General features: G+C 55.9%; 1 protein-coding gene across 4 annotated transcripts; it reads left to right on the top strand.

Annotated features, from left to right (window-relative positions):
* The first annotated feature begins 7,838 nt into the window (after positions 1 to 7,838).
* TMUB1 (transmembrane and ubiquitin like domain containing 1) lies at positions 7,839 to 23,863 on the top strand. Of its 4 annotated transcripts, XM_074985402.1 has the most exons (4): positions 18,652 to 19,155; positions 19,777 to 19,854; positions 20,597 to 21,098; positions 22,607 to 23,863. In XM_074985402.1, exons 3-4 carry the CDS (start codon positions 20,635 to 20,637, stop codon positions 22,959 to 22,961), a joined length of 819 nt encoding a protein of 272 aa, XP_074841503.1. In that variant the 5' UTR covers positions 18,652 to 19,155; positions 19,777 to 19,854; positions 20,597 to 20,634; the 3' UTR covers positions 22,962 to 23,863. The 4 variants fall into 4 exon arrangements, with proteins under 4 accessions (XP_074841501.1, XP_074841505.1, XP_074841503.1 ...); XM_074985400.1 differs by lacking the exons at positions 18,652 to 19,155; positions 19,777 to 19,854 and adding an exon at positions 7,839 to 7,929; XM_074985404.1 differs by lacking the exons at positions 18,652 to 19,155; positions 19,777 to 19,854 and adding an exon at positions 11,042 to 11,498.
* The last annotated feature ends 214 nt before the right edge of the window (positions 23,864 to 24,077 follow it).

Below are 24,077 nucleotides of genomic sequence, written 5' to 3'. Positions count from 1 at the left end.
TGGTGGCAGTTATACAGCTGAACACGAGCTCCCAGGGTGACCCTTTGGCTAAGGTGACCCTGGGGTATACAAGTCGGGGATCACAAGTAGGAGCAGAGATTTATTTTACCAATTTATTTGGCAGTGGGGCAGCCGCTGCTACAACGCTGTGCCCAATTCTGATCCCCACAGTTTAAGAACAAGGTGGCTAAGGATTGGGAAACCTGCCTTGTAGGATTAGACTCAAGAAGTTCATTGTGTCAACTTAGAAAAGAGAAGACTCAGAGGCAGGGGGTGGACAGCTACTGTGCCCTGGAGCAAGGTGTTGGGGGCCCAGTTCTGCATTCCCAGAGCAGGAGGGCCAAGGCCAGTCAGTCCTTAGGGCTGCCCAGACCCCAGGGACGCTGCTCCCCAGCCCTCAGAGCTGCAGGGTGCAGTGCTACGGTGGCAATTCAAAGTGCGTGAGGGGTCGAGGTGGTGCCAATGCCACAGCAGTGGTTGTGGCACCGGGTGCTCTGTGTCCTTTACAAACCCCGGCGTAGTTGCTCCCCTTGCCCCCACTGGTCGGTAGGCCAGTTTGGAACTGGCATGCTACCACCTATGAGTACCTGCCTGGGGAACAAATGTTTAATAATGGGCTCTTCGGAACAGCAGAGGAAGGTCCAACACAGTCAAATGGCAGGAAATAGAAGTGAAACAAATGAAGAGTGGAAATAAGGTCTCACTTGATAATGGGAAGATTAGGTAACCATGGGAACAGCTTACCCAGGGTTGTGGTGGATTCTCCATCATTGACAGCTGTCAGATCAATAGGGATGTTTTCCTGAAAGCTCTGCTGGGGCTGCTGTCTGGCCGCGGCAGGCAGGAGGACGGAAGAGACAATCCCAGTGGTCCGTTCTGGCCTTGCAGAACGGAGGCATCTGCCCTGCCATGCCTTTGTCACCGGGCCTGCGCTCTTCGAAATCTGCCTTTGCGTCTGCTCCTCCAGCCCTTGTGTACGACTGGCATTGCAGTAGCCATGGACAGGGCCCTGCGTGGCAGAGCCTCTGTGAACATGGATTCTTTAGCCCAAAGATTCTACGGTCTAAGAATCCAAGGCTGTTGTGTGCCTCTGTAGCGCAAATACCTGCTCGTGAACAACTGTACATCTTGGGTGACTTCAATGCAAGAGTTGGAGCTGATTGGGCCTCATGGCCTTCCTGCTTAGGACACTTCGGTGTGGGAAAAATGAATGACAATGGACAGCGTCTCCTTGAACTGTGCACATACCACAATCTGTGCATCACAAACACATTCTTCCGAACGAAGCCACAGCACAGAGTGTCATGGAGACACCCACGCTCGAAGCACTGGCATCAGCTGTGTGCCTCTCCCAGCTGTGCCTTTTGTCTTGTTCTCCCCACCCTTCCCTAGCGATGCTGCAGTCCCCTTTACCCTGGGCTGCCCTCTCTCCTGGCCTTGGTAGAGCAGTCTGAATCTTGCAGTACGTCTACACTAGGAAATTAGTTCAAATTTGTTAAGGTTAATTTTCTAGCACCCAATATTGTGAAGTTGAGGGTGCATACCCACACTTGTACAGAAAGTCAAGTGTGGCCCCATTAAGTTTGCCAGGTTCGACTCTGTCAGCCATGCACTGTGGGAACCTATCCCACAGTTCCTGCTGCCCCGTTGCATTGTGGGTTTCTGTTCCAGTGTGTGTGGGAACAAAAGTGTGCGGCAGGTGGTTGTGGATGTGTGATGGGGAACTTCACCCCACCCCCTCCCTTTGGAAACCAATGGCAAAAAGTGTTTTTTGCACCCATGTGGCAATCTCGGCCCACAGCAGGCACCCTTTCTAGGCTGCGTGGGCCTCCACGGCTTGCCCCCTCAGTGCCTGGCCAATTCTGGGACCTTGTCCCCTTTAACAGGCTGCTCAGAGCAGGCCACAGTCAGGAAGCCCCACCCTCAGTTTAGGGCAGGGCAACAGGCAAAGAGTTAGGAAGCCTGGCCCTGAGTTCCGGGCAGGGCAGCAGGCAAACAGTTTGGAAGCCCAGCCCTTAGTTCAGGGCCAGGAGGCAGGTAAGCAGCTAGCCACCCAAAATGGGGTGGCTTGGGAGAGGCATGGGGCTGCCTCCCCTGGGGCTGGGGGAGGGGGATGCAGGCTTTCTGACTCCACTGCATCCCTGCCCGGGGCCCTGGCACAGCTCTCACCAAGCTTGGTAGTGGGGATCCAAGCCACAACACACCACCATGGGCTCAGGTGGAGCATCCCCTGGGCCACTTCCTACCTCCACCTCCATCAGCGCAGGGTCCTGATCGGATTGGTCAGCAAGTCCAGGCAGGTGGGTCTCCTCTGGGTAGGTAGCACCTGGCAGGTCTGGCCATTCAGACATCTCAACGTTGTTTGGGTAGTCCACTGGGGGCAGGACCGTGGGCTCTGGGAGGTTGGAGGCCTCAGTGCTGCAGGTGTCAGGCAGGACTCCAGGACCGTGCTCACCCGGGACCCCGGGGTAACTGGCCACAGGCAATCTCTCCAGCCCCAGTGGGGCCTGTGAGGATGGGACCTGCCACAAGCCCAAGGGCCCCATTAAATCAGGGAAGTTGGGGTACTGGGCCAATGGCAGGCTGGGCACAGCTGGCCAGCAGCTCTTCCTAGCCTGCTGGCCTAGGTCCCCCAGCTCTGGCACCCAGAAGCCTGGCTTTGCCCTGCTTGGAGGCCAATCTTTTAATGGGCCTCGAGCCCCCTCCCCACCCCTGGTCCTTCTGGCCCCAGATGCTGCTCTCTGAGGGGTGGGGCACAGGTGTTCTGTCTCAGGGTCCACCCACCAAGGTCTCCGAGCTGCCTCTTCCGCCTCTGAGTGGGGTGGGGGGGCACAGCACCTCACTACAACCCTCTTTACGTATCCTTGCAGATGCCTTTGCAAGGCTGGCATGCCAGGCTATGCAGCTTAAAGCTGTTGTGGCTAGTGTTATGAGCACCTTACGCATTGTGCTACAATAGGTTCAGAGCCTAAGGATCCATGAAAGTTATGAAGCCTCTCAGGAGGAAACAAACATAAACAAATGTCAAAACAAAAAAGCAGTCAAGTGGCACTTTAAAGACTAACAAAATTTAGACCATAGCCATACCAGAAGTAGTGGGTCTGTCCCACTTAAGTTCACCCTCAAATTATTTTGTTAGTCTTTAAAGTGCTACTTGACTGCTTTTTTGTTTTGATAGTATATAGACTAGCACGGCTCCCTCTGGCTACGTCTACACGTGCACGCTACATCGAAATAGTTTATTTCGATGTAGCGACATCGAAATAAGCTATTTCGATGAATAACGTCTACACGTCCTCCAGGGCTGGCAACATCGACATTCAACTTCGACGCTGGGCAGCACCACATCGAAATAGGCGCTGTGAGGGAACGTCTACACACCAAAGTAGCACACATCGAAATAAGGGAGCCAGGCACAGCTGCAGACAGGGTCACAGGGCGGACTCAACAGCAAGCCGCTCCCTTAAAGGGCCCCTCCCAGACACAGTTGCACTAAACAACACAAGATCCACAGAGCCGACAACTGGTTGCAGACCCTGTGCATGCAGCATGGATCCCCAGCTGCACCAGCAGCAGCCAGAAGCCCTGGGCTAAGGGCTGCTGCACATGGTGACCATAGAGCCCCGCAGGAGCTGGAGAGAGAGCGTCTCTCAACCCCTCAGCTGATGGCCGCCATGGCGGACCCTGCTATTTCGATGTTGCGGGACGCGGATCGTCTACACGTGCCCTACTTTGATGTTCAACTTCAAAGTAGGGCGCTATTCCCATCCTCTCATGAGGTTAGCGGCTTCAACGTCTCGCCGCCTAACGTCGATTTCAACTTCGAAATAGCGCCCAACGCGTGTAGCCGTGACGGGCGCTATTTCGAAGTTGGCGCCGCTACTGCGAAGTAGAGTGCACGTGTAGACGCGGCCTCTCTGTTACTAATACACAAACGTGAAACGCTGGAGAGGAAGAACGCAGAGGTGTTGGCTGCACTCAATGCTTTGTACACAGTGGAGTGCAGGTTCTGGTGCCCTGACACAAGCTCAGAGTGGTGAGACCGCATTGCTCTGCAGGTATGGGACAAGCAGCAGTGGCTACAACACTTCCACATGCGTAAGGCCACTTTCATGGAACTTTGTGACTTGATGTTTTCCACCCTGGAGTGCTGAGATACCAAAATGAGACCTGCTCCGACAGTTCGGAAGCACTGTGGCAAGTACCCTGGAAGCGTGCAATGCCAGACAGCTACCAGTCAATGGGCAATCAATTCAGAGGGGGGCAAATCTATAGTGGGGGTTGCTGTCATTCAGATAGCCAAGGCAATCAACCCACTTCTGCTATGAGAGACAGTGACTCTGGGAAATGGGCAGGGCATAGCAGATGCTTTTGTTGCAGTGGTGCTCTCTAAGTGTGGTGGGGGGTAGATGGAACACACCTCCGTATCTTGGCACCAGCCCACCGTAAGGCAGAGTGCGTAAGCTGCTAGGGGAGCTGGCACGGGTGGATCATAAGGGCTGTATCACCGCTGGGAACGCACATGATGGTTGCATCTTTGAGAATTCTGGTCTGTTTGGAAAGCTGCAGAATGGAACTTTCTTCCCACCCGAGGAAAGCACCATTGGAGACAGGGAGATGCCAAGCGTGATCCTGGCTGACCCAGCTTACCCCTGTTCCCTGGGCTGAGGAAGCCGTAGGCAGGCAGCTTGTGCCCCGCTCAGGAGGCGCTCACCGCTAGGCTGGGCAAGAAAAATGAGTGGAGAATGTACATTTGGGTGTTCAAAAGCCAGGGGCGGCAGGGCAGAAGTGGGGGCGGGGGTTAGAGCAGGGGGCGGGGCAGAGGCGGGGGAGTCAGAGCGGGGCAGAGGTGGGGGTGGAGCTCTCAGAGCGGGGCGGTGCAGAAGTGGGGGCGGAGGTGAGGGCAGATGGGACGGGGCGGAGGTGGGGGTGGGCAGGCGGGGCGGAGAAGGGGCGGGGGGGTCAGGGCAGGGGGCGGAGGAGGGGGCAAGGCTCTCAGAGCAGGGCGGTGCAGAGGTGGGGGCAGGCGGGAGGTCAGGGCAGGGGCTGGAGCTCTCAGAGTGGGGCGGTGCAGAGGTGGGGGCGGAGATGAGGGCAGATGGGATGGGGCGGAGGTGGGGGTGGGCAGGTGGGGCAGAGGAGGGGAGGGGGGTCAGGGCAGGGGGCGGAGCTCTCAGAGTGGGGCGGTGCAGAGGTGGGGGTGGAGGTGGGCGTGGGCAGGAGGGGTGGAGGAGGGGCGGGGGGGTCAGGGCAGGGGGCATAGGCGGGGCGCGGCTCTCAGAGTGGGGAGGTGCGGATGTTGGGGCAGGCGGGGGGGCACGGGCAGAGCTCTCAGAGTGGGGCGGTGCAGAGGTGGGGGCAGGCGGGAGGTCAAGGTGGGGGGTGGAGCTCTCAGAGCAGGGCGGTGCAGAGGTGGGGTCGGAGGTGAGGGCAGACGGGATGGGGTGGAGGTGGGGGTGAGCAGGCGGGGCGGAGGAGGGGCGGGGGGGGTCGGGGCGGGGCGGAGGTGGGGGCAGGTGGGGCTCTCAGAGCGGGTTGGTGCAGAGATGGGGGCAGGCGGGAGGTCAGAGTGGGGGGCGGAGCTCTCAGAGTGGGGCGGTGCAGAAGTGGGGGCAGGCGGTAGGTCAGAGTGGGGGGCGGAGCTCTCAGAGTGGGGCGGTGCAGGGGTGGGGGCAGGTGGGCAGTCAGGGTGGGGGGCGGAGGTCTCAGAGTGGGGCGGTGCAGAGGTGGGGGCAGAGGTGAGGGCGGACAGGGCGGACGTGGGGGTGGGCAGGTGGGACGGAGGAAGGGTGGGGGGGTCAGGGCAGGGGGCGGAGCTCTCAGAGCGGAGCGGTGCAGAGGTGGGGGCGGAGGTGGGGGTGGGCAGGTGGGGGGGTCAGGGCAGGGGGTGGAGGAGGGGCGGGGCTCTCAGAGCGGGGCGGTGCAGAGGTGGGGGCAGAGGTGAGGGCAGACGGAACGGGGCAGAGGTGGGGATAGGCAGGCGGGGCGGAGGAGGGGCGGGGGGGTCAGGCGGGGCCCCCGCTGGCAGCTCTCTGATGCAGCCTGGCCCGAGCGCTGCGGGAGCCGCTCACTGAGCACGGGCCGGGCTGCGGGGGGGGCGGGGCAGGTGGGAGCGGGGGTGGGGGTCAGGGCGGGGCGAGCTGCGGGGGGGCAGGGCAGGTGGGAACGGGGGTGGGGGTCAGGGCGGGACTGGGCTGTGGGGGGCAGGGTAGGCAGGCGCAGTTGGGAGTGGGGGTGTGGGTCAGGGCAGGGCGGGGCGGGGCAGAAGGCAGGTAGGAGCGTAGGGGGGTCAGGGCGGGGCTGGGATGCGGGGGGCGGGGCAGGCGGGTGCAGGTGGGAGCGGGCGTGGGGGTCAGGGCAGGGCAGGGCAGGGCAGGGCGGGGCGGGGCAGAAGGTAGGTGGGAGCGGAGGGGGGTGGGGGCGGGGCAGGCGGGCGCAGGTGGGAACAGGGGTGAGGGTGGGGGTCAGGGCGGGGCTGGGCTGTGGGGGGCGGGGCAGAGGTCAGGTGGGAGCGGGGGGGGGGGTCAGGGCAGGGCCGGGCTGCAGGGGGCGGGGCAGAGGGCAGGAGGGAGCGTGGTCAGGGCGGGGTGGGCTGCACAGGTGGGAGCGGGGGTTGGGGGGTCAGGGCGGGCTGCAGGGGGCGGGGCAGAGAGCAGGTGGGAGCAGGGGTGGGGGGTCAGGTCGGGGCCGGGCAGTGGGGGGTGGGGCAGGCAGGCACAGGTGGGACCGGGGGTGGGGGGGTCAGGGCAGGCTGTGGGGGGCAGGGCAGAGGTCAGGTGGGAGCAGAGGGGGTCAGGGCGGGCTGCAGGGGGCGGGGCAGAGGGCAGGTGGGAGCGGGGTCAGGGTGGGGTGGGGCGGGGCAGGCTGCACAGGTGGGAGCGGGGGGGCAGAGGGCAGGTGGGAGCGGGGGGTCAGGGCGGGGCCAGGCTGCGGGGGGCAGGGCAGGCAGGCACAGGTGGGAGCGGGGATGGGGGTGGGGGGCCAGGGCAGGGCAGAGGACAGGTGGGAGCAGGGGGGTCAGGGCGGGGCAGAGGGCAGGTGGGAGCGGGGGCGGGGCGGGGTGGGCTGCACAGGTGGGAGCGGGGGCGGGGGGTCAGGGCGGGGCCGGGCTGCGGGGCAGAGAGCAGGTGAGGTGGGGGCGGGGCGGGGCGGGGCTGCACAGGGCCAGGCCCCTGCCTGTGGCGGGCCCCCGGGGCGGGCTCACACACGGCCGGGCCATTCCGCCCCCGCCCCGGGCCCGGGCCCGGCTCCTGCCGCCGCCTCAGGCGGTCCCGAGGGCGAGGCCTTCGGGAAGCGCGAGGCGCTACCGCTCCCCCGCCCGCCCGGCCCAGTCCTGCTGGCGAAGGGGCTACCGGGGGTGTACTTCCCACAAGGCTCTGCGCGGGGAGGGGGGACTACAGGACCCATAATGCCCTGCGCGGGGGCAGGCCCTGCGCCGAGGAGGATGGGATGACGGGCCCCACAATGCCTTGCGTCGGGGGCGACCGGTGCCAAAATGCCCTGCTGGGGGACAGGTCCCACAATGCCCTGCGCTCACGCGTGGAACTACAAGCCCCAGCATGCCCTGCGCGAGGAGGGGACAGGTCCCAAAATGCCCTGCGCGGGGGAGGGGCGAGGGATGGTCCCACAATGCCCTGCGCTCACGGGTGGAACTACAAGCCCCAGAATGCCCTGCGCGAGGAGGGGACAGGTCCCAAAATGCCCTGCGCGGGGGAGGGGCGAGGGATGGTCCCACAATGCCCTGCGCTCACGGGTGGAACTACAAGCCCCAGCATGCCCTGCGCGAGGAGGGGACAGGTCCCAAAATGCCCTGCGCGGGGGAGGGGCGAGGGATGGTCCCACAATGCCCTGCGCTCACGGGTGGAACTACAAGCCCCAGCATGCCCTGCGCGAGGCTGGTGAGGCGCGGAGTCGGGATGGAGGAGGCGGGTAAGTATCAGCGCCGGGCTCGTAGGGCTCGTCCGCGGCCTCCGCTCCCCTCGCCCGCCTCCCTCGGTCCGCTCTCCTCTTCCCCCTCCTCTGCCCCCACACCCACCCTCTCTGCCTGACCTGCCCCTCCCCCTCCTCCTCTTCCCCCCACATCCGCCCTGCCCTTCCCCTCCTCCTCCTCCTTTCCTTCTCCCCACATCCACCCTGCCCCCACCCTCTCTGCCCGACCTGCCCCTCCCCCTCCCCCTCTTCCCCCCACATCCGCCCTGCCCTTCCCCTCCTCCTCCTCCTCCTCCTCCTCCTTTCCTTCTCCCCACATCCACCCTGCCCCCACCCTCTCTCTTACCTGCCCCTCCCCCTCCCCCTCTTCCCCCCACATCCGCCCTGCCCTTCCCCTCCTCCTCCTCCTTTCCTTCTCCCCACATCCACCCTGCCCCCACCCTCTCTGCCCGACCTGCCCCTCCCCCTCCCCCTCTTCCCCCCACATCCGCCCTGCCCTTCCCCTCCTCCTCCTCCTTTCCTTCTCCCCACATCCACCCTGCCCCCACCCTCTCTCTTACCTGCCCCTCCCCCCTCCCCCTCCCCCTCTTCCTCTTCCCCCCACATCCGCCCTGCCCTTCCCCTCCTCCTCCTCCTCCTCCTTTCCTTCTCCCCACATCCACCCTGCCCCCACCCTCTCTCTTACCTGCCCCTCCCCCTCCCTCTTCCCCCCACATCCGCCCTGCCCTTCCCCTCCTCCTCCTCCTTTCCTTCTCCCCACATCCACCCTGCCCCCACCCTCTCTCTTACCTGCCCCTCCCCCTCCCCCTCTTCCCCCCACATCCGCCCTGCCCTTCCCCTCCTCCTCCTCCTTTCCTTTTCCCCACATCCACCCTGCCCCCACCCTCTCTGCCCGACCTGCCCTTCCCCCCCTCCCCCTCCCCCTCCCCACATCCACCCTGCCCCCACCCTCTCTGCCTGACCTGCCCCTCTCCCTTTCCTCTTCCCCCCCACATCCACCCTGCCCCCACCATCTCTCTGACCTGCCCCTCCCGCTTCTCCTTTCCCCCCCACATCCGCCCTGCCCTTCCCCTCCTCCTCCTCCTTTCCTTCTCCCCACATCCACCCTGCCCCCACCCTCTCTCTTACCTGCCCCTCCCCCTCCCCCTCTTCCCCCCACATCCGCCCTGCCCTTCCCCTCCTCCTCCTCCTTTCCTTCTCCCCACATCCACCCTGCCCCCACCCTCTCTGCCCGACCTGCCCCTCCCCCTCTCCCCCTCCCCCTCCCCCTCTTCCCCCCACATCCGCCCTGCCCTTCCCCTCCTCCTCCTCCTCCTCCTCCTCCTCCTTTCCTTCTCCCCACATCCACCCTGCCCCCACCCTCTCTCTTACCTGCCCCTCCCCCCTCCCCCTCCCCCTCTTCCCCCCACATCCGCCCTGCCCTTCCCCTCCTCCTCCTCCTCCTCCTTTCCTTCTCCCCACATCCACCCTGCCCCCACCCTCTCTCTTACCTGCCCCTCCCCCTCCCTCTTCCCCCCACATCCGCCCTGCCCTTCCCCTCCTCCTCCTCCTTTCCTTCTCCCCACATCCACCCTGCCCCCACCCTCTCTCTTACCTGCCCCTCCCCCTCCCCCTCTTCCCCCCACATCCGCCCTGCCCTTCCCCTCCTCCTCCTCCTTTCCTTTTCCCCACATCCACCCTGCCCCCACCCTCTCTGCCCGACCTGCCCTTCCCCCCCTCCCCCTCCCCCTCCCCCTCCCCACATCCACCCTGCCCCCACCCTCTCTGCCTGACCTGCCCCTCTCCCTTTCCTCTTCCCCCCCACATCCACCCTGCCCCCACCATCTCTCTGACCTGCCCCTCCCGCTTCTCCTTTCCCCCCCACATCCGCCCTGCCCCTCCCCCTCCTTCTCTTCCCCCCACATCCGCCCTGCCCTTCCCCCTTCCCCTCCTCCTTCTCCTCCTCCTTTCCTTCTCCCCACATCCACCCTGCCCCCACCATCTCTCTGACCTGCCCCTCCCCCTCCTCCTTTCCCCCCCCACATCCGCCCTGCCCTTCCCCCCTCCTCCTCCTTTCCTTCTCCCCACATCCACCCTGCCCCCACCATCTCTCTGACCTGCCCCTCCCCCTCTTCCCCTTCCCCCCCACATCCGCCCTGCCCCACCCTCTCTGTCTGACCTGCCCCTCCCCCTCCTCCTTTCCCCCTACATCCGCCCTGCCCTTCCCCCTCCTTCTCTTCCCCCCCCTCCTCCTTTCCTTCCCCCCACATCCACCCTGCCCCCACCATCTCTCTGACCTGCCCCTTCTCCTTCTCCTCTTCCCCCCACATCTGCCCTGCCCCCCCTCCTCCTTTTTCCCCCACATCCGCCCTGCCCTTCCCCCCCCTCCTCCTTTCCTTCTCCCCACATCCACCCTGCCACTCCTCCTCTTCCTCCCACATCCACCCTGCCCCTCCCCCTCCCACTCCTTTCCTTCTCCCCACATCCACCCTGCCCCTACCCTCCCTGTCTGACCTGCCCCCCCTCTCCTCCTCTTCCCCCCACATCTGCCTTGCCCCTCCCCTCCTTTCCTTCTCCCCACATCCACCCTGTCCCCACCCTCTGTCTGACCTGCCCCTCCCCTCCTCCTCTTCCCCCCACATCTGCCCTGCCTCTTTCCTCTCCTCTGTCTGACCTGTCTCTTCTCCATCCCTCTCTGCCCCACATCTGATGTCTCTGGCCCTTTTCCCTCTTCCTCCTCTAACATGCGACACACCCTGCCAGCCTCCCCTCATCTCGAATCCACTCTCCTGCTTCCTGTCCCACATCTCACCTGCTGTCCACTCCTGTCCCTGCAGTCGGTCTCCTGCCCCAACCTTCTCTGCACTGCCCTCACTGTGAGGGGCCTGCCCATGTGCGCCAGCTGCCCTGGCTGCGTCTGACACGGTTAGGGCCTGGCTGGGGCTCTCCTCTCTGCCCTCTCGCCTCAGCCCCTGTGTGTCCTGGAGGTTGTCAAGCTGCTCTGGGTGCCAGCTTCTTCACTGACACCAGTCTCTCTGAAAGCTGTATGGGGTCTGGGTGCTCTCCACGCTGGAGGTGGCCCAACATCAAGGTACACATGGCACCCAGGCTCATTCCAGTCAGTGGAAAAGTTGGAAATAGCTGCGGGAGCAGTTTGTTTGGTGGCTGGGGGCCAAGGACTACTGAACCCAACTAATCCTGAGTGTGATGGAAGCTGCTCCAAGCCTGGAGCACGGCCGCGCTCATTCAGCCTGTAGGAACAGACGGTGGTAGTCGCGGCAGCCCTGATGGGAATGCTGCCTGTGCTCCCTGGCAGGCCTGATCGTACACTTGCTCCGTGATTTGTTTCCCACTGCTGGGGAGCTCCCCAGCGACACGGCGGGGCTGTGCCCCAAAGACTTCCCTCAGAGCCTCGCTCCCATGGTGGCAAATGGGCAGTCCCTGTAAGGAGTAACTTGGAGGGTGTGCTGGCTTCCTCGCACCAGAGGCACTTGACTGCTGAGACGTTGGGCAGCTGGCTTGTAGTGGTCACCTTTCAAGAAAGAAGTTAATACATCTCATGGTCCTCAAGCTCCACCATGGTTGTGTATGTAAGTTGTAAGCTGCTTGTGGCAGGGCTCAGCCTTTTGTTTGTAATGTCCAAGACCAGCAAGGACCATTGTGATCTGGATAGGCCGACCTCCTACCTCACGCAGGCCAGAGACCTGCTGCAAAGTCATTCCTTCCATTAGCTCAAATAGAAACAACAGGAATGCCAGGGACAGGTTTTCCGGGGCATCACTGAGAGGGTCAAAGGAGGCCACATTGCTCAAAACGGGGCTACTTACAGCCCAAGACTGGGGTCCTCTGCTAAAAGGCACATCAAACCAGGCACACACAGCTCTTCTGTTGCCATGCTGGCCAGCACGAAGCCACAACCAGTCCCCTCCTCACACAGATGAGGTTATGAATCCAAACAGGTTCTTCCAGTACCAAAGGACCAGCCCCATTCCCAGGTCAATGTATGCTTCAGATCTTATCCAAAAGAGCACACTGTACCAGCCCTTTGGGATCTGAAATGTAAAGTAGCAGAGAGGTGGTGGTGTTAGTCTGTATCCTAACAAAACAAAAAGCCGCGTTGTATTGTTTTGTTAAAGTGCTACATGTCTGGTTTTTTTGTTTTGCTAAAATTTAAATGTTTATAAATAAGAAAGAAAGGGCTTAAATAAAATTGTTAAAGCAATCAAATCACACCCCCCCCTCCCCCAAATCACAAAGTTCTTGGTGCAGCCTTGCAAGGGAAATGAAATAAACTATCTTAAAAGTCTCTGGCACTCATGCTCTGTTAGGATGGGTCAGTGATCCTTCCAGGCCCAAATTCACAACGAAGATGCTCCTGAAGTGCAGAGCCGGAATGAAGACCAGGATGGAGGAACCTTAGGGCACTCTTCATACTCTCCCCCACACGGAGGGAATTCCATTGTTCTGGCTGTGAGAACGCGCGCCCGGGAGGGAGTGAAGTAAGCAAGTCACACATCCATGCACGAGTGAGTGTTTTTGGCAGCCATGGTTTACGTGCTGGTCTGAGCCTTCCCAGTGAAATTCCTCAGGTCTGGATTAGCACCACTTAATGTCCATTGTCAGTAAAGTGCTGTTATTCGTTTGACCAGAAACCTTTTCACGCTAGAAAAGCAGTCCAGTAGCACTTTAGAGACGAATGAAGTAATTTGTTAGGTGATGAGCTTTCATGGGTTAGACATGCTTCTTCAGATGTGGAAATAGGGTTGCAGTTCTGAAGAAGTGGGTCTGCCCCACAAAAGCTCATCACCTAATAAATTATTTTGTTCATCTTTAAAGTGCTACAGGACTGCTTTTCTGTTTTGTGGAGATATAGACTAACGCAGCTACCTCTCTGTGACTTTTTACAACAGGTTGCCCAGTCTCCTGGGGTGGTCTCCCAGAAGCAAACATTTGAAATACAAGTACAGAGCCAATCTCATAATTTCAAATACAAAAATGATGATATACGGTTGGGTCTAAACATTCGCGAGGGTTCTGTGTTCAGAACCCTTGTGAATACTGATTTTTGTGAAGTGGGGGGACTTGGGGCCCCGGGAAGCAGCAGCTATGGGTGCTCCCTGCCCTGGAGCCCTGGGCAAGCAGTGGCAGCTGCCAGCAGTTCTGGCCCCGGAGAAGCTGCGGTAGCCGCTGGTGCTCCCTGCCTGAGCCCCGGGGAAATGAGGCCACTTGCGAATAATTTAATTTGCCAATGTCAAGATCCTACTGTACTCCTATGGGCAGCAAAACCAGAATCAGCAAATCACAAGCTTTCTACAGGCACCTCACTTGGCCCATTTCGCACAAGGTTCAGTGCACACATAGAACCTTTGGTGCAATGATGTTTTGGATGTTCATCTCAGAAGCCAAAAATGTCACATAGATTAAGCCCCTTACCAAATGAAGAGAGAAAAGCAATGATAGAAAATGTGGCAATGCAAGAAGTGCTTAATGTCTTCTTTGTTTCAGTTTTCACTAAGAAGGCTGCTGGTGACTGAACACCTAACATAGTGAATGCCAATGGAAAGGGGGCAGGTTCAGAAGACAAAATAGGGAGAAAACAAGTTAAAAATTATGTAGACAAGTTAGATGTCTTTGAGTCACCAGGGCCTGATGAAATGCATCCTAGAATACTCAAGAAACTGACTTGGGAGGAACATGAGCCATTAGCTATTATTTTTCAAAAGTCATGGAATACCTGAGAGAGTCCAGAAGACTGGAAAAAGGCAAATCTAATGCCCACCTATAGAAAGGAAAATAAGGATAGCCCAGGGTATTACAGACCAGTCAGCTGAACTTCTGTTCCAGGAAAGATAATGGAGCAAATAATTAAGGAATCAATTTGTGAACAGCTAGAAGAGAATAAGGTGTTAAGTAACAGCAGCCATGGTATGTCAAGAGCAAATCATGTCAGACCAAACTGATAGCTAGAGCCCTGCACAGATACAAAATCTAAGCCACAGATATCTGCACTGACAAGGGTTTAGCTTTATTAGGAACTGGGGACACTTTTGGGGTAGGGGGAGACTATACAAGAAGGATGGGTCACCTAAACCAAGGTGGATCCAGGCTGCTGGCATTAAACATTAAAAAGGTCGTAGAGCAGTGTTTAAACTAAGAGATGGGAGAAAGCTGATTGGTGCGGAGAAGCATGTGGATCGGACGGAGACTTCTCTTAGGCGAGACTCCATTGATGGAGATTCTCTAGAATTCAGTCAGAAAGAGAAGAAGGGAGATGACAGAGTATGGGCCAGATCAGATGAGGAAAAAATCACGTGTAAAAGAATCCAGTACGTCAGGGAAGGGCAGGCATAACAATAGTGGTTGTTTTTTAAAGTGCTTTTACACAAATGCTAGAAGTCTGTCTAATAAGATGGGTGAATTCGAGTACCTCATATCAAAGGAGGAGTTTGACATAATAGGCATCACGGAAACCTGGTGGAATAAGGACAATCAATGGGACACCATCATACCGGGATATAAAATATATCGGAAGGACAGAATGGGTCGAGCGGGTGGCGGAGTGGTGCTGTATGTGAAAGATAATATAGAATCAAATGAAATAAAAGTCCTAAATGAATCAAAATGTTCCATAGAATCACTATGGATAGCAGTTCCTTCCTCTGATGGGAATATAGCACTAGGGATGTATTATCAACCACCTGACCAGGACAGTGATAGTGATGCTGAAATGCTAAGGGAGATTGGAGAGGCTATCAAAATAAAAAACTCACTAATAATGGGGGATTTCAATTATCCCCATATTGACTGGGTACGTGTCACCTCAGGAAGGGATTCAGAGAGAAAATTTCTTGATGCCTTAAATGACAGCGTCTTGGAGCAGCTGGTACAGGAACCCACAAGGGGAGAGGCAATTCTTGATTTAGTACTGAGTGGACACACAGGATCTGGTCCAAGAGGTAACTATTACAGGACCACTTGGAAATAGTGACCGTAACATAACAACATTTAATATTCCTGTGTTGGGGAGAACACTGCAACAGTCCAACACTCTGGTATTTAATTTCAAAAAGGGGAATTACACAAAAATGAGGAGGTTAGTTAAGCAGAAATTAAAAGGTAGAGTAACTAGAGTAAAATCCCTGCAAGCTGCGTGGAAACTTTTCAAAGGTACCATAGTAGAGGCCCAACTTAAATGTATACCCCAAATTAAAAACACAGTAAGAGACCTAAAAAAGAGCCACCATGGCTTAACAACCATGTAAAAGAGGCAGTGAGAGATAAAAAGGCATCTTTTAAAAAGTGGAAGTCAAATCCTAGTAATCAAAATAGAAAGGAACATAAACACTGCCAAATTAAATGTAAAAATGTCATAAGAAAAGCCAAAAAAGATTTTGAGGAGCAGTTAGCCATAAATTCAAAAAACAATAGTAAAATGTTTTTAAGTACATTAGAAGCAGGAAGCCTGCTAAAAAAGCAGTGGGGCCCCTGGACAATAGAGACATAAAAGGAGCAATCGAGGAAGATAACGTCATTGCGGAAAAACTAAATGATTTCTTTGCTTCAGTCTTCACAGCTGAGGATGTTAGAGAGATTCCCAAATCTGAGCCGTCCTTTATAGGTGGCAAATCTAAGGAACTGTCCCAGATTGAAGTGTCATTAGAGAAGGTTTCAGAATTAATTGGTAAGCTAAACAGTCACAAGTCTCCGGGACCAGATGGTATTCACCCAAGGGTTCTGAAAGAACTCAAATGTGAAATTGCGGAACTATTGACGGCGGTTTGTAACCTATCCTTTAAATCGGCTTCGGTACCCAATGATTGGAGGACAGCTAATATAACACCAATATTTAAAAAGGGCTCTAAAGGAGACCCTAGCAATTATAGACCGGTAGGTCTAACTTCAGTACCGGTCAAATTAGTAGAAACAATAGTAAAGAATAAAATTGTCAGACACGTAGAGGAACATGATTTGTTGAGCAAAAGTCAACATGGTTTCTGTAAAGGGAAGTCGTGTCTTACTAACCTATTAGAGTTCTTTGAAGGGGTTAACAAGCATGCGGACAGGGGGGAATCCAGTAGATATAGTGTACTTAGATTTCCAGAAAGCCTTTGACACCGTCCCTCACCAAAGGCTCTTATGTAAATTAGGTGGTCATGGGATAGGAGGAAAGATCCTTTCATGGACTGGGAACTGGTTAAAAGACAGGAAACAAAGGGTGGGAATAAATGGTAAATTTTCACAATGGAAGTGGGCAACTAGTGGCATTCCCCAAGGGTCAGTCCTGGGACCAATCTTGTTCAACTTATTCGTCAATGATCTAGAGAAAGGGGTAAGCAGTGAGGTGGCAAAGTTTGCAGTTAACACCAAACTGCTCAGGATAGTCAAAACCAAAGCAGACTGTGAAGAATGTCAAAAAGATCTCAGCAGAGATTGGGCGGCAAAATGGCAAATGAAATTTCATGTGGGTGAGTGTAAGGTAATGCACATTGGGAAAAATAACCCCAATTATACATACAATGTGATGGGGGCAAATTTAGCTACAACAGATCAGGAAAGGGATCTTGCAATTATAGGGGATAGTTCTCTGAAAACATCCACGCAGTGTGCAGCGGCAGTCAGTAAAGCAAATGGGACGTTAGGAATAATTAAAAAAGGGATAGAGAATAAGACGAAGAATATCTTACTTCCCCTATATAAAACTATGGTACGCCCACATCCTCAGTACTGCGTGCAGATGTGGTCTCCTCACCTCAAAAAAGATATATTGGCATTTAGAAAAGGTTCAGAAAAGGTCAACTAAAATGATTAAGGGTTTGGAACGGGCCCCATATGAGGAGAGGCTAGAGAGACTGGGACTTTTCAGTCTAGAAAAGAGGAGACTGGGGGGCGATATGACAGAGGTATATAAAATCATGAATGGTGTGGAGAAAGTGAATACAGAAAAGTTATTTACTTGTTCCCATAATATAAGAACAAGAGGACACCAAATGAAATTAGTGGGTAGCAGGTTCAAAACTAATAAAAGAAAGTTTTTCTTCACACAGCGCACAGTCAACCTATGGAACTCCTTACCAGAGGGTGCTGTGAAGGCCAGGACTCTAACAGAGTTTAAAAAAGAGCTCGATAAATATTTGGAGGTTAGGTCCATAGATGGCTATTAGCGAGGGGTAAGGTGTGGTGCCTAGCCTTTTGTCGAAGGCGGGAGATGGATGGCAGGAGACAAATCACTTGATCATTGTCTTTGGTTCACCTCCTCTGGGACACCTGGCATTGGCTTCTGTCAGCAGACAGGATACTGAGCTAGATGGACCTTTGGTCTAACCCAGTATGGCCGTTCTTATGACATCTGAGGATGCAGATACTCACAGTGGATATATAGTGGATACCCACATATTTGCAGGGTTCTAGATACTAATTTTGTACCTGCAAAAACGAGCTGTAGCTATCTTCATTGACATCTGCATATATAAAGCTGATAGCTGTGGATTTGCTGGGCTCTAGTGATAGGGTAATGAATATTGTGGATAAGGGGGAAGTGGTAGATGTGGTATATCTAGATGAGGGATGGGACCCATGGGCTCTGTCTGGCAGGGGAGGAAGTGGCTCTGGGAGTTCTGGGTCTGGGTGGGAGGTAGGGTGCAGAAGCAGCATGGGGTGTGGGTTTGGGGTCTGTGAGGATAGGGGGATTTGGGAGAGGGCTGGGTGGGAGGTAGGGTGCAGAGTCTAGGTAGGGAGAGGGCAGAAGATGGGGATACCCACCTGCTGCAGCTCCCATGTGGGCTGCTGTGCGTCTGCCCCACATATGGCTATGGCACCAGTGCTGGCTCTTCCTGCTCTCGAGGATGGAAGTGGGAGCCCTGGGGCTCACGGGCTGGAGGCAGCCTGTGGGCTGTAGGTTACTCATCCCTGGTCTAGATGGTGCTTGGTCCTGTTGTGAGTTTACAGGAGTGACTTTTATGTACCCTGACCTCTCAAGGGTACTTCCGGTTCTGTGATCAGCGGCTCCATCCGACCTTTCCAAGCTACTGTATCCCTTTCAGGAGCCTAATTTGTCTGGCATTCCTCTGTTTCACCTCACTTGAAAACTGTGTTTGTGAGGAAAGACATAAAAATACGAGTGTGTCTCAGTACACTGGTACTGACGCAAATAGCTTACTTTTTAATTTTTAGCATATAGTTATAAAATAAACCAATTGGCATATAAAAATTGTACTTATGTTTCACTGAACATTATTATATAGAGTCATATAAACATGTCATCGTATGACATGTTAGTTGTTATGACTTTTCTAGTTTCTCTAGTGCTTTTTATATAGCCTGTTGTAAAACTAGGCAAATATCAAGATCAGTTCATGTATCCCCCTGGCAGACCTGTGTACCCCTGTTTGAGAACCAGTGTCCTAGATATGCTATTAAGGCCAATAATAACGTACAAAAACGTTACATATAAAACAAAGTTATAAGGTGAAAACCACAAAAGTTAGGAAATCCCTTACTTTACTCCCTTCTGCCTGTATCTTCCACTACAGTCTGTACGTACATGAACACTTAGTTCTTTTTCCACAGGATCCTCTGCCTCTGAATGAAAGGTACACCCTGAGTGCATAGCTAGGTAATACTGCTCTTTCTCCTGATTCAATGAGAACCCCAGGCTTTTCCTGCTGAGCGCCCATCCCCAGTGCTGAGTACTGAACTAATCTTACAGAGGGAGTCCAGGGAAGTCTTTTTATGTTTTCATGATTTTACCATTTAGGCTTTGGGAATTCCTTCTTATTCTATCCAGCGTTGCGGGAGGGGTTGTCAGGTAAAGGTTCGGAGACAGGTGGTGGGAAGTCCTGGAACACGGGCAGGAGGACTGGAGAGCCAGCCCATCTCACAGACAGCAGCAGCATCTCTGGGGCTCTTGTCCTGCGGGGCTGGGCCTGGCCTCTTGCTCTGGGTGTTACAGCCTGGCACACAGGCTTGAAGCGCTGCTCAGCTTTGGTGGAGCAGCAGCCGGATTGCAACACCACTGACTCAGAGTTGGACCAGATCAGAGGTGTCGCGTTGGCATGAAAGGAGAGGGCTGGGCCAAGCGTGCGTGAGTGATGCTGTAATTTCATGTACCAGGTCACGCTGCCTGGACCGGGAAGCTGGGCCCAACCCCCAGGACAGGAGCCCGGAGCTGCTGCCGGAGTTTTTCGTTTCATGTCATGCTTCCTTTTTTGGAAGAAGATTAATTTCTCTTCACAGCGCTCCTGTGAAATGGTGACGTACCCCTGCATGGCTTGGGAACACCTGGGCTGACCCTGTTTAGCTGCCTACCTCTCCGTTAAGTCAGTGGCTTTTCAGGTGCCTGGGTCTGTGGGGGTCTCAGCCCAAAAGATTAAGGCAGAAGTTGTCCAAAGCTTCCTCTTGTTTGGAGATGTCAGGAGCCATGGGCACTTCGCCTTCATCTAACAACACTTCTGATGTTCAGAGCTGTGCGCGCACTGGTTGCCCTCAGCTGCCATCAGGAGCACTTGGCACATCTGCCAATGAGAGCCCTGGTCTCAAGTCAAACCTGCAGGCAGGGAGAGCTCGCTGTTGCGTTTGGTTTCAGCGACTTGCCCAGCCTTGCACAGACTGTGTCAGAACCAGGGATAGTCCATTCCAGTTTTCTAGGACAGCAGTCAGGTGCCTATGCTACGAAGACACCTTTTCTTCTCCCATTGTGCCCTGCCCCGTTCCCGGTACGCTTTCCTGGGAGCAGGTGGGAATGGAATGCCACCGCTGGCGTGGGCCCGTTATTACAAGGAGTTTGCAAACAATTGTGTAAATATGGTGAGGGATGGATACATATGAATACAACAGCCTCCTTCACAGTGCAGCTGTGATTTATTGCTCCAGGCCCATCCATCCTGTGCGCTGATTGAGGCAGGGCCGGTGGATAATGTAGTATGTGATCGTGTCATTGCAGATCGTCTTGTAAGTATGTGCACATGGTGTGCAGTGAGTAATGCCCTTGCCTCCTTAACGCCAGCATTTCCGCCCTCGGAGTGCTCTGCTTTGCAATGTCGACGTTCTTCCGGTCTCGGCTTTGTTAACATAGCTGCCGAGCTGCTTTAAAAGTTAAGTAAAAATGCCGTCAGGCAGAACCGTAATGGTTCATGGGACCTTTAGTCCTGCACAGTCTTCTCCTGGTGAAGGCCCTGCTAGGTAGTGAAGTTCTGACTAGCTGCTCATATTAGTCTCTTCTGCACTTGACCGCTATGACTTTGCCCTCTGGCTAGCGGAGGAGCTGCCGGTGCACGTTTGCTGCTGGGCGGAACGAGACAATTCCTCGGGGGTTGCACGTGTGCTGGCTCTCCTCAGAGGAACACTGAGGGTCAGGAACCTAGAATTCCCTGCCGGGTTGCGGAGAGAAGGATGTTGCCCCTGTCCCCCAAGCTGCCACATCTCCTAGCATACACCACTCAGCCCAGCTCTCCCCCGCAGCCTGTTTCCGCCCTCTACAACAAAAAATAGTTACAGTCTGCAAAGTTAGGAGCTGCTGATGGGGAAGTGTGGGGCAGCCTTAGCTGTAGACTGCGCTGCCTCCAGGGAGCGGGAAGGGAGCTGAACCAGGCGCGGCTGGGTGGGAGGCGCTGGGCCTGCTCAGCACTGGTTGGGTTGTGTGTCCAGGATACCTGCTCCCACGGCTCAGTGCTGTTCTTTTGTCCCTCTGCAGTTTGGTGATCCTGCTGTCCCCTGCATTGGCCAGCTGCCATGGCTCTGATTGAGGGTGTGGGAGACGAAGTCACAGTCCTCTTTGGCCTGCTGCTCATCCTGCTGGTGCTGGTGCTTGCATGGGTCTCTACACACACTTCAGAGCGGGGAGACCAGGTCTTTGCTGTTTCGCCCCCTGTAGCTACTGGGCAGCTTGGGGCAGAGAGCCTGTTGGAGGATGGGCCACAGGAACCCAGCATGCAAACCCCAGTGGCAGGGGAACCCAAGGAGGAGCCAGCGTCTTCAGCAGGTGCCGTGCCAGATGGGTCTAATGGTATTGCTGCAGGGCTGAGGCCTCGGTCTCCCCAGTGCCCCCTGCAGCCCACAGGAGAGACAAGTGCCAGCTCCGAGGCAGTGGACAGTAGCTCCACGGACCACACCATAGTGCTACGCCTGAAGTTCCTGAATGACACGGAGCGCCTGGTCACTGTGCGCTCTGATGAGACAGTCGGCTCTCTGAAGAGGTGAGAGGCCAAGCAGCAGCACGCTGTGGGGGGAGAGAGAGGAGGCTCTGGAGCGCAGCCAGGCAGACTCCCTTCTCCACCTTGCTTCCACTCGCCCTATCTAGGGCCTGTGGTAGGGAAGGGGCCCTTGTGTCTCCTGAACCAGCTTACCCTCCTCTCTCTTGCACTGGAAGTGCTGGTCATGGCTTGCAGCATGCTGCCATCCTGCTCCTGGGGGATAGGCTTGTGTGTCCCAGCTCATTCCTGTAGCTTAGGCAGCACCTTTGGTAGCATTGGCCTCAGAACTTGGGGTGGAGGTGGTGGGATGCTGTGCAGGACCAAGACTAGCCAGGGAAGACTGTGATGGGATGCTGCCAGGACAATGAGGGCAGACAGCAAATGACAGGCCATTGGGGGGAATATGTGGGGGAGGCAGTTCAGCTATGTGGGGTGGGGGTGGGGATGGGGATGGAACGGAGCCAAGCCCCTCAAATGGGAGTGGAATGTCATAGAGGAAGGCTGGACTCAATGCCGACTGTGAAGAGTTACACGCTGGGTGACAGGGCAACAAAATGGCAGATGCAATTGGGGGTTGATTAGCGCTAAGTAGTCCACACTGGAAAACAGTCTGAACTACACATGCCAAATAATCCAGTCGAGATCAGCTGCTACCACTTGAGAGAGAGATCTTGAGGTCCTTGTGGACAGATCTCCGACAACATCCACTCAGTGTGCAGTGGCAGTCAAACAGCAAGCAGAATGTTGGGAATCATTAGGAAAGGGATAGATAATAAGAAAATACCGCATTGCCTGCATACGAATTCCTGGTGTGGCCAAACCTTGACTATTGTGTGCAGGCCTGCTTGCCCCATTTCAAAAAGCTGTATTCAAATTGAAAAAAATACCAAGGAAAGCAACAAACATGATTAGGGGCTCGGAACAGTGTCCATCTGAGAAGCTTAAAGAGAGTAGCAGTTAAAAGAACTGGGAAAAAGATGACCATGGGGGAATGTGACAGAGGTCCATGCAGTTTTTACAGAGACGTCAACAGAAGTTTTATTTACCACTTCACATAATACTAGAGCTGGGGTCACCTGACGAAATTAACAGGCAGCAGGTTTGAAACAAACAAAAGGAAGGAATTGGTCCCACAATGCAGTCAGTGCGTGGTACTCGCTGCTAGGGTGTGTGTGAAGGGCAAACTATACTAAGGTAAGGCAGATAAAAAAAGAACTAGGTAAGTTCCTGGAGGAGAGGTCCTTCAGTGACTATTCACTTAGGTGGTCAGGCATACACTTGTGTGCTCCGGGTGTTCCTAACCTTCTGCCTGCCAGAAGCTGGGAAGGGATGTGGGCTGGATCACCTGCTGCATTCACTCCCCCCGAAGCACCTGGCATGGGTCCCTGTTGGCAGATGGGACCTGGGTTAGCTGGAGCATTGTGCAGCGCCGTTTGGATGTTCTTCCGGTGGGGATGGTGGAGTGTGTGCCTGGGACTGTGGCATTTCCCTCTTTGTGTGTTTCACCTCAGGGCCCATTTCCCAGGCCAGGAGCACCAAGTGCGTCTGATCTACCAGGGCCAGCTGCTGCGAGACGATGCTCAGAGCCTGGCTGCGTTGCACCTCACTCACAACAGTGTTCTGCACTGCCATATCTCACAGCATGGCCCAGCCCCCACGGCTGCTGGCCTCCGAGCCACCGCTGACCCTATTCACACAGCCCTCAATGTGGGCAGCCTCATGCTACCGCTCTTTGTGCTCATGCTGGCTGTGCTGTGGTACTTCCAGCTGCAATACCGGCACGTCTTCACCGCCACTGCCACCACCTGCCTAGCTGGCCTCACCCTTCTCTTCAGCTTCATGGCCTTCGCTCTGTACCGCAGATAACACTGCCCTGGAGCCTCTGAACCCTGCCAGCCACGAGAATACACAGGGCAGGATCCGTCCAGCCGCCCACTGCCCCTGAAGCCAATGGGAGCCTGAGCCATAGGGTTGTGCTGCTCAGTGGTTTTGGTAGGGTGGAGGGCAGGGGCACTTACTGTGGCCCATATTTCCTAGTCCCATACTCTTGGCAGCTGAGAGAAGGGATGCTGTAATCCAGTGAGGTTGCCCCCAACAGTGCAAGTGGTGGAAGGGTGGGGTTGTTGGGGTTGGGAACCAGATCCTTAACTGTGACTAGGGGAGAAGTTTCTTGCTGCCTCTGAAGAAGGTGGGAGAGGTACTCTGTTGGAAGGAGCAAGCAGCTCTGCAGGACAGGCAGGGATCTTCTCCTGAACTGGTTGTGCTGTGCAAAATAGGGGATCTGCCCAGACTCCACCCCCTCCATCTGCTCTTTGCACGTACTTGTGCGCAGACTGGTCGTAGTCCTGAAAACTCGCTCACCCCCGCTCTGCCTGGCAGGCTAGGCGCTGCTGCGTGTCCTTCCTTTCCCTGCATACTTGAGTTCACACACATGCACACGGGAGTGTCTGTGTTAAGTCCTGGATGCCCTGCTGTCCTTCCCCTTGGCAATCTACTGGCCATGGCCAGTGCTTGTGGGGGGAACAGTGCCTCTGAGAAGGGGAGAACCCTGAAAGCAGATCTCCTTACGGCCGGGCCCTCTGGCTGTGAGAGCAGGGGACGCTGCTGCTCAGGCAGTGGCTGACTGGGGCCTGGCATTTGCCGGGAGGTCCATCTCGGAAGGTAACTCCTGTCCTGCCCCTCAGCGTTGCTGGGGGCTGACAGCGCCTGCGTTAGTGGAGCATGTTTCTCATTAGTGCTTCTTTTAAAATTAAAAACTGTGAATCTCTGCTGTGTGTGTGTGCGTGTGAGCGCGTGAGCAGAGGGAGAGGCGGAGGATGGTGTGGACAGGAAAGGTACGGTATTTCCTGGACCAGAATAGACAGGACTGTGGTCTCTCCTTTGGGGGCATGGGGATTGCTGGGCCGGGGGAACTGCCTGACCAGTCCCTCCAGGGGTGGGGGAGAGCGGGGGGTGGGCAATGGGCAGCGGGTGGAAGCGAGT

Source organism: Carettochelys insculpta, chromosome 2 (assembly GCF_033958435.1).
Source record: "Carettochelys insculpta isolate YL-2023 chromosome 2, ASM3395843v1, whole genome shotgun sequence".
Taxonomy (NCBI): domain Eukaryota; kingdom Metazoa; phylum Chordata; order Testudines; family Carettochelyidae; genus Carettochelys; species Carettochelys insculpta.
The sequence above is the reverse complement of the archived record's forward strand: the minus strand, read 5'-3'. Positions and strand labels throughout refer to the sequence as shown.